The sequence below is a fragment of the Apis dorsata genome, unplaced genomic scaffold (assembly GCF_000469605.1).
Source record: "Apis dorsata unplaced genomic scaffold, Apis dorsata 1.3 scaffold_81, whole genome shotgun sequence".
NCBI classification, from domain to species: domain Eukaryota; kingdom Metazoa; phylum Arthropoda; class Insecta; order Hymenoptera; family Apidae; genus Apis; species Apis dorsata.
The window spans coordinates 302,136-312,958 of record NW_006263379.1 but is presented as its reverse complement, the minus strand read 5'-3'; the positions used below and the strand labels follow the sequence as shown (position 1 = coordinate 312,958).

Sequence of the window (10,823 nt, the reverse complement as noted above, 5' to 3'; positions counted from 1 at the left end):
TATATATATATATATTGATTATTATCTTTTATATACAAGTTGTTTTAAAAATGAGAATTAAAAATTAACAGAGAATTAATTTCAAGCAATTTTTCAAAAATTTGAAAAATAAAAATTAAAACATTAACTCATCACAATTAATAGAACTAAATAAATTCTATTTATTTAATAAACATAACATTAAATGCATAATATTAAATAACAGCAAAAATACTCGGATCGATGACTGATCGCCAAAATATTTTTATATTATACCACGTATTGCAAATTATCGTTTACGAAATTATGAATACAATAATTATTCTCCGGAATAAAATTAAACCTGTACTTACAATATACGTTGTTCAATCACAAACATTTACCAAAAACGGAACAATGCCGATCAATCAATACAATACAAACGAACGATTTCCGGAGATCTGTCCAGTTTATTAAATACTTTTTATGAAACACATTTTCATAAAATCGGTTAATAATCAAGGATCCTTTGTTATTCCATTCGTTCCGATATTAACGGATACAATGGGAATACGTCGAGCACAATGGATGGATTATATCAAATATAGAATATATATATATACGTGTTACATGGATGAAAACAATAAGGAGGAGGATACAAACCGGTGAGTACTGCGCCGACGAGCATAAAGAGGAAGCCGAATGCCGGAAGAGCAATCTGGCAGTTCGCAGCTATTACAACCCCAGCTACCATCAGGCCACCCTCGATCTTCTCCACCCTCAAGCGTGATATAGGGGTCGGACATTTTAATTTCGCCCCGAGTCCGCCACTCAGCGCACCCTCCTCAGCCGCCATGGTGCTGGGCCTGTAATAATAGATAAACAACAAACGCTTTTTAGTCAATTAACGGGTGACACTGATGCCGAATGATTGATATTGAATCATGTATTACATTGCTTCGATTCTACGAAATCGAGAATTCTTCGAAAAATCTTAATCTTCAAGACGATGATTTATTAAGCGAAGTATTTTTTTTTTTTTTTTTTTTTTTGCATCATTTTACGTTTCACGATTCGTTTTGTTGATTTGAATCCAATATATAGGAGGAAAATATCATAAAGAAATATGACTAACGAGATGTTACTTATACGTAGTAAGTGTAGTGAGAAGTAGTTCCCCCTTCTCAGTTCATAGTGATCTTATCTGAAGATGTAACACTTTCAGTCACTATTATTTTTTATGAATGCATTGGATTCATAGAGAAATCGACCAATCAGATTTCGTTTCGAAAGGCTTCTTATCAGCCGGATACATACACTTATTATTATTACTTAGTTATACTAACAACTTTATTATCTTTCTAAACTGTAGGAAACAGAATTCATATGTCTGTAATTTTCCACAGTCTACGAATAATTTTCGATATTTTGAGGAAACGTACGAGTATAAAATTTAAATCGATATAAATAGGATAAATAAAATTATGATAAAAGTTGTTTATTGAAAGGTGTGGTGAAAAAAAAACGGGCTCAGCCGGGATTTGAACCCGGGACCTCTCGCACCCAAAGCGAGAATCATACCCCTAGACCACTGAGCCGGTTGCTTTTGTACGTTCTTGCTGGCATACTTTCCATCGCGCAATAAACTTACATAACGAATTATTTTTTAAAATATTTTCGTTTCCGTGTCTCGTAACAAAACGAATTTATGATTAAAAAATGAAATATTAGAAATATAAATGTATAAATTTAAAATCTAATGAAATGTTTTTTTTTCTTTCCATAAAAATTATTCTCTTTTAATGTAATGTCATTTATTTACGTTTGTTTTAATTTTATTTGTTTCTTTGATTTCGATTTTGTTATAAATACAATTTTTATTAAAAAGAAATTGTAAAGAATTATACGTAAAAAATTACTTAAAAAAGAAAAAAAAAACCGGGCTCAGCCGGGATTTGAACCCGGGACCTCTCGCACCCAAAGCGAGAATCATACCCCTAGACCACTGAGCCTCTTGGTGGAAGCTTCTCCAAGTTACATTCATAAAAACGCGAGTAGTTATACTTTAAATATTTTACCTAATTATTATAATTTTTTTATTCATTTATTTTCAAACTTTGATAACAACTTAAATATCGATATTAAAATATTTCTAGAAGCCTATTTTATTATTAATTTGTTTTTGTTATAGTATAAAATATTTAAAATGTAAGTATATGTATTTTTAAAGGAATTTTCAGGAGATAAACATTTTTATTCATTTATATACGAGTATTTATTAAATTTTATATAAATATTTTACAGAAATATGATGATTTTATAATATTTAATGTTTTCAAAACTATACTTTATTCTTGTTTTAAAAAGTGAATTTTTAAAAATACAAATATGTAAGGTTATTCTTTGATAGCTTTTTAATCTCATATCAATTTTCTAAGTTTAGCAATCAATTATCGTGGAATACATTTTATAGAACTTATCCAAGAGCATCGCATATTTCTCAGTACTTTGTATAATGAACATTTTCATTTAGATAAAATTGAATGGGTCAATAATATTAGAACGTCAGCATTCTTCGACTTGTTGATTTGTTTTTTAGCGATAAATTAACTCTGTTGTACATGTAAAAATAATAAATAAAAATTATTAATTCAATTCGAATAGTTTAAACATTATGAAATTTTTATCAAAGAAATAAAATGAACAAATGAAAATTTTCACAATTTATTTAAATTCCTCATAACTTAATAAATAATAATAAATATTTTTGAATATCAACTTTTATATTTATTTTCGTTTCTAGAATTGAGAATTCTTCCTAAAATATTTCACAAATGCGTATAATGGCACGATAAATGGGATCGATGAATCAGAGCGAAACATCGAAATTTGAACTGTCGAAAGTTGAAGAAAATCATCACTGATTCACGGAAACATAGATTCTAAACAGCTGTCATGAATATTTATAGGAAAATCTTATATATCCAGGTTTTATAGAACCGATAAACAACAACAATTCTCGATTCTCGTGAAAGTATTTATGAATAAAAGAAAAAGAATAAGTAACAAGAGGTAAAAGAAAAGAATCTCTAATTTTCATACTTTTCTCTTCCACGTTTCTCTTTCTCCAACATTTTTCAAACATTTCGTAGCCAACGTAGCTTCATCCATGAATATCTAATTTACATCACAGATTTTCACAATTTACATTCTTAATTCACCGATTGTAAAAATCGGTTTAAACGCCATATCTTATCGTACAATAAACAAGAATCACTTTATTCATTTTCCAACACGTAAAACAGTTGGAATACGCAGTTACGCGAAAGAATTACATAGTTTGCTTTACACAGAAGCAAAAAAAAAAAAAAAAAAAAAACATCAAGTTGGAAGTCTGAAAATTTAATTAACAGACGAATATCTGCATAAAGAAAAACATTGTTTCTGTGCGAAGCGGTAGTGACAAAATCGTGTAAAGTTGTTAAACGTTGGTTGGTCGGTGTTTACGGGGTCGGATAATTGAATTGGGCATTGTCGTACAATGCCTTCGTTTGTTAATTCCATCGTGAAGCAAGAGAGAGACAGAGACAGGGACAGAGAGAGAGAGAGGAGAGAGAGAGAGAGAGAGAGACGCATCCCCGTGAAGGAAAGTTAATTGGCGCAAATGCCCTTTACGAGCCACTGAGCCGGTAAACGACACGTTCTATCATTCTCGCCAATTAGAATAGTTTATTAATCAACTAACATTGCTCTTAACCTATTAACCGTGCATCATTATGTACGAGTGCGTACTCGACACGAAGAAATGATAATTTGTCGTGTGTTACAACAAGAGTTATATTATATATTCGTCGTCTCTTTATTTTTAGACATTGATTTAAACACAGTTTTTAGGGCAACAGATTAAAACTGGTTCTGGTATTAGTGAATTTTTAATCGATTAACCGGTTTCCATCTGTGTATCACTGATCACACAGGATCTTGTAATAAAACTTGGTTATTTTTCTTGATGAAAAACGAATTTTGAAGATATTTGTAATATTTTTCAGTCAATTACTTGATTATCACACAATGGTGATTCCAATTAATTTTGGATTGATGTATTGGAATCTTACAAATTTTTAATTTTGACAAAATTTTATTATAGAATTATATAATTAGATATTCGAAAGAAAATTATAGAAATTTTATATTTACAATATTTTAGTAACAGAAATAGTAACAGAAAGATTCTATGTGCTATTCAGATGTGTAATAAATATATCTTGTTTATTATTTTGGATCTTAGACAAGAAGATCACATTTTCCTGTAAAGCTACTTTCAACAATCATATCCAAAATTATTTTCTTTTTTTTTTGTACAATCTCAACGTTTGTCTTTAAGAAACAGTTTTATAAAACTTATGTTGAATTTTTGAAAAGAATATCTGCATATTTCTGAATATTTAAATAATATTAATAAATAAGAATTTAAAAGCATTAATTTCTGCAAATATATTTTTTTTAAGTATATGAATGGAAGAAATTTGTAAAAAATACAATTAAATATTCTTGATAAAATCGATAATTTAAGGATTATGTAATTATTAATTCCACGATTGAATAATTTAAATGTTACATAACTTGAATGTAACTACAATTTATATACATTATCAACTCAGCGGTTTAAAATTTTAAAAAGATTAATAAATATTTGAATAAATAATAAATTTCATTTCTGCTTTAATGTAAATAGAATATAAATATTTTTTTTATAATTTTAAATTTTCATAAAAAGAAAATTAAAATATTTTTTTAAATTGAATTACTAGAATAATTATTGGAATACTATATAATTATTTTTCCAGATAAATATTAATAGACGTAACAGCAAATTCTGCATTAACAAATGCGAAATCTTTTCTATTTCGCTTAAAGTATTTTTAACTTGTAAATTAAAAAATATCAAGTAAGTGCAAATAAAAAACGATCACCTTTAATATTCTTAATCTTTTATTTTATTTTTATTAATGTTTTATAATGTTTAATTTTATTTAATGTTTTGCTTAAAATAACTTTGTAACGAGTCATTTATATCTTCAAATACAACTTCACTTTAATTTAGTTAGAAAACTTTCGAAACTTTGAACATTCAATGAATATCATTTCTACGAATAAAAATTATAAATATAAATTCTGCTATATTTCGCTAATATAAATTATAATGATTAATTTGCGAATAAATAATATAACTTTCTACATTTTATTTCATTATCTTCCAATAATAAAAGTGCAACATGGATCAAAATTAAATAAACCTGATCTGATCATTCTTCTTCTGATCATCCATCGTAATTAAATTTTCATTTTTTCACTTAATTTACGCAAAATATGATAGAGTATAATTTATTTAAATACCTCTATGAATAATAATTAATAAATATAAATTCCAATAATAAATTCTCATCGCCTAGTTCTTCTACATAATATAATACATATTTCAAACGAACATAAATATAAATTCTCATCGTCTTTTCCAATTTACACGAAGAACACGAGATCGAGATGTAGTAAACAAGAATCGAAGTAAAAAGGATACAGCCTTGATATTTGAAAAAAAAAAAAAAAAGGGTAGACCAGCGTTGTAACAGCGTTTCTCGCGTTCTTCTTCACGAGAGGAGCACAGGAATGGTTGCTCCTCTCCTTTTTGGAAAATGGAAAGGAAAGGGAAGAAAAGGAAGCGGAGACGATGGGTGCCGGGGAAGGGGGAGAAATTTCATTTTTCGTCAAGTTTTACACGACGTCCAACCGGTTCCATGGCGACCAACAATGTCGCATTCGCGACGAGCAGCGTGAAAAGAGCAGGGGGCGTCGTCGGTTTTGCGCGGCGTCGGTTAAGCTCTCGAGCTTTGAACTTCCGTCGCCCAATTAACGTCGACCAACCTAGGTACCCCGCTCTTCATTAAGCAGACCGACCTTTTGCTCCGCATAATGAAAAGGGTACCTCGTTAAATCTGTGTCGATGCATGGAGAAAAAAAAAAAAAAAAAAAAAAGAAGAAGGGAACGAAAATTTTCGGGAAAAAAAAAAAAAACGAAGGAAAAAAAAAAAAAAAAAAAAAAGAAGAAGAAGAAGGGAACGAAAATTTTCGTGAAAAAAAAAAATATGCACGGAAAAAAGAAAATATGAACGAAAATTTTCGACGATGATGTCGGCTAATGTATTATATCTGTGATAATAAAAAGATTTTTTTTTTCTTTTTATTATCGATCATCAGGCATCAGGAAATTTTCCCTTTATGTAGCACAAGTGGCTAAGGATGAGTTTTAGATTTTCTAAAATTATTTTTTTGATTAGATAGGAATGAACTATACAAGTGGTTTATATGTGTAAAAATTTGAATAGCCAAACTTCGAATATTCGAATTTTTAATAATTATTTTATATTTTAGATCAATCAATGTAATTAAATCATTTGAATATAATTTTTTAATTCAAATAATATTTTTTTTTAAAATTGGAATCTTTTCTTTTCATTATTGAATAATTTTTTCATATGAAGTAATAAATCGAAGATAAATTTTTTTAATATCAACTTTAATTAAATTTATTCCAATTTATATACTTATTGTTATATCTTATATTAATTATTCATTAATAATTTATTTATTAATTAATCAGAAATTTTTTAATTTCAATATATACTAATAAATTCTATTCATTATTCAATTCTATTCAAAAAAAATATTAGGATGTTCAACAATTTTTAATTCAATATATTTTAATTCTATTTTATATAATTTCATTTTCGAAGATTTTTTTTGAATAATAATAAAGATTAATAATGATAATAATAATATCCACATTTATGCTAAAATTAAAAATATCATCTTATTTCTGTTATTGTTTATTTATTTTATAATATAATAATTAGAATTCTGTAATTCTGTAATTTTTCTTCACTTTATTTACACGTAGATATAATTAAAATTTCATTTTCACATATTTGTTGAAAAGTGAAAAGAATAATAGAACGAATGAATAGATTAATTAAATCGAATGATTTAATTATCGGTATTATTTTACACATTATAACAAACAAGACAATAAAAGATATCTAATTAATGTCCTTCTTATTACGAATTCTAAAAGTTAATGAGAAACGATCAACATGCGAAAGTGTACAATAAAGAAATAAAATTTTAAAATAATAAGTAAAAACAAATACTTCGTATTCATAATTCAATTCCCATTATATTTAACGCTAATAGCCATTGTATGCAATGTAAATACAGTTAAACGTAAGAAAACTTGATTAATTCCATTGTTGTGAGAAACACAATCAAACAATATCAAATTTGTTGCTTTGATCTTTCTCGAGAAGTGATTGTTTATATTTTTGATCTTTATTCTTTACGAGTTTAATAAAGATTCGTGTAAAAAAATAGATAGAAAATTTGAGAAATAATCTAAAAATAATTAAGATTAAAAACAAAATTTCGTACGTAGAAACAGTTGTTTATTTTATTAAGTTTTTAACGGGCAATTTAATTTTGCATTACACGAAACGGAAGAGAGATAGAGTGCTCTATCTTCGTCATGTTCCATCTCCATCTCGTTTCATCTAGTGCAACATTATCCAAACTAATTGAAGGACAAATCCATTCGAATAAGTAGTTTTCGGATAATCGGCCAGGAAGAGGATATTAAACAATTTTCAGAAATGGATGTTTATTACATAAAAAGAGCAAATACGTTTCCATCAAAATTTTGATAATTGAAATTTTTTTTTGCATTTAATGAGCGTGATTCACTTATCGATTTATTTCTATATGTTTCAGAAAATAAAACAAACGCAAAAGTTGATGTACAAAAAAATATCGGTTAAGAATTATTTGTTAAACTTGAAGTTTGCGTCGAAAGTTAAACAAAGATAGGTTAAAGCGGTATGACAGAGATAAAAATGTTTCGATCCATCTTCATCTCACTTCATCTAACTTCTAAATTATATTATACACTTCTGTCATTTATTTTCCCCTCCAGCATCCATTTTCCAAAGATATCCGCGAAAAGATATCTATCTACAAAATACAATTCCAAACCAAAAAAGAAGATAAAAAATAAAAAAAAAAATTTACGAAAATAATAACACGAATGGAAAAAGAAATTCTTGAATGCATCCGATTAACGATTCCTCCTTCGAAAATAATGGAAAGAATATGTTACTTCCTGACTGCATGAAAGGAATAGTTTCGTTTCGAAAGAATTTTCAAAGCGAGCGAGGAGGAGGGAGGGGGGAGAAAAATGTAAACAAAAATTTGAAAGTACAAAAGGAACGATACAGGGCGATTACAATAGCCTCCTATGAATAAATTGCGATCGGCATGACCTCATTCTAAAGATCTCGATGAGATAACCCATGTACACTCGACTCTTTGCCCGCTCTTTGCCCCCATTTACTCGTGATGTGTGTAGGTCATCAGGGACGGGGAGGAGGAGGGGCGACGAGGAGGCAACAATTGATGCAACAAGAACGAGTACCACTTATTCTCGGTTCCGCCTCTATAAATAAGTTTGTACGGTGATGATTTGATTTGTCGAAATTATTTTCACGCTCGATTGAACCGTTACACACCGTTTCTTCAAACATAATTATGAAATGCATATATGAATATGCATATATAGGTGAAATGCATGCACGTCCTTAGAGATTTATTTAACAGGATGGCCCCCGAGTTTAAATCGAGGTTAAGAGTGATCTAGTAAGGTCAAGGTTCATCGAATTTGAAGGAATAATATTGAGAATATATAAGGAATGTTGTATATTATTTATAATATATTATGCAAAATGTGACAAAGTAACAGAAAGAAAATGAAATAAACTTTTTAAAGTGTTTTTCACAATCTTTTCTTTTTTTTTTTTTATTTAAAGGGGTTTTTTGGAAGGATGTTTTGGAAATTTTTTTTAAAAAAAAAAAAAAATTTGAAAAAAACCTTTAAAAATTTTTTTCTCTTTTTTTTTTTTTATTTAAAGGGGTTTTTTGGAAGGATGTTTTGGAAATTTTTTTTAAAAAAAAAAAAAAATTTGAAAAAAACCTTTAAAAATTTTTTTCTCTTTTTTTTTTTTTTTCATTGAAAGTGATTTTTGTGAAGTATGTTTTGCAAATTTTATTGAAAAGAAAAAAAAGAAAAAAAATCATTGATGTAATGATATTATAAGTAATATTAATTTAAGAGATAGAATGTTATTGATCTCTCAAAATAAAATTCTATACTTTCATAATTTAGTATAGGCATTATAAGAAAGGTAACAGAACAAAAGCAAACAGATAAAATTGTGAATATTTTATCTATTTATCATTAAGTAAAATTTATTTATTGCAATTTGTAATCTAAAACTATCAACACATCCATTATTAATCTCTTTAAATAAACATAAATACAAATTTCAAAATTCGTCGACATTAAATTTATTAATTAATTAAAATTTTATCAGCAACAGTTTGATATATAAACTTTTAAAATTAATTGTGATTCAACATTCTTCATCTTGACACTTTTGTAAAGACACTTGATACTTTTATGTACGCATAAAAGATTGTAAATTTATGACACGAATATTATAATAATTCCATTCTCACTATCGCTGTTTGAATAGCTTCAAATCACATGAATCGTAGGCGTAATTTCCTCATCATTCTGTTTCGACTTCTGAACGGAAGGAAAATGAAAAAAAATAACATTAGACACACGTTGATCGCCTACAAATGGCATTAATATATGTATAAGCAAGCTTCCACATGATGTGATTGCGCAACGAATAAGAAATTGTCAATTGTGTTCTTTAATAATTCATCACTATATAGACAAACAACGAGTTCATCCTAAATTTTCTTTCAGACAATTCTTTTCTTTCTTTCAATCGATTTGAATTTAAAATATATATTTTTCTAATAATACACGTGTATCCATGTTTTACAATATTTATATATTTATATAATAATATCTAAAATTAATGAAATTATAATTTTCGTCAAACTTGAATTTAAAATAACGATTATAAATAATAATTGCGAAAGTGTACGATTCATTCAAGGATTGTATAAAATAAAATGAATAAAATATATTATCGCAATAATTCGACATTTTTTCTTGATAACAATTTTCTTTTACGCTTAATTACATTTCATTACATTATATTTTATCATTTACATTATATTATTATAATATCATTTACATTATATTTTAAATATAATCTTTATACGAATGTATCTTGCTAACATATTACGAATTGTCATGAATCAATTTACTGTGTCTCTGCGATTATGTTTTTTTTTTTTCACAAAGAAAGAAACTAAGAATTATCGAATGTCATGACTCACAAAAATTGCCTAAAGCAGACTTCCTATTAGCTGAATAATCTTGCATCTGTGTGTATAGCGCAACTGTGTTTTCTCGACACAGAGTTTTCTCAGATATTGCACCAAAAGGAAACGAATGTCCAACGAAAAGAAAGAATAAAGTATGTACTGTGTATTCGAAGAATAAAGTAGGTTTCTGCCTCGTTTCTTCTTTGACCAAAGTATGAATAAAAAGCAAAGTTTTTTTTTTTTCATGACAAAAACTTTTAAATACTCGCAGAAAATATTTCTCTCTCTCTAAGTAAAATATCTTACTTAAGAGCATTTTATAACAAGTTGAAATCTATGATACGTATTGCCTAACATTTTTCTCGATTTTTTTTTTAATAATTTCGTGTCTCTTAATATTTCTTTTAACATAAAATATAGAATAAAATAGATGAAAAATTTGTGCAAAGCATTAAAAATTTGGTTACAATAACGATTGATAAAATTTTAATTAATTATATAATATTAATATAATATAA

At 27.2% G+C, this 10,823-nt stretch overlaps 1 protein-coding gene and 2 non-coding genes across 3 annotated transcripts in view; all 3 read right to left on the bottom strand.

Moving 5' to 3' along the window:
* The window catches only part of LOC102678886, a 102,995-nt gene that overhangs the window by 56,446 nt on the left and 35,726 nt on the right, over window positions 1-10,823 (bottom strand). Inside the window, exon 2 of the mRNA XM_031508233.1 lies at window positions 622-824. Coding sequence (XP_031364093.1) covers window positions 622-824 — 203 coding nt within the window. The remainder of the gene's footprint in view (window positions 1-621; window positions 825-10,823) is intronic.
* On the bottom strand, window positions 1,485-1,556 carry Trnap-ugg. Its single transcript has one exon. It is a non-coding gene; the product is annotated as a tRNA-Pro (tRNA).
* On the bottom strand, window positions 1,899-1,970 carry Trnap-ugg. The gene has a single exon. It is a non-coding gene; the product is annotated as a tRNA-Pro (tRNA).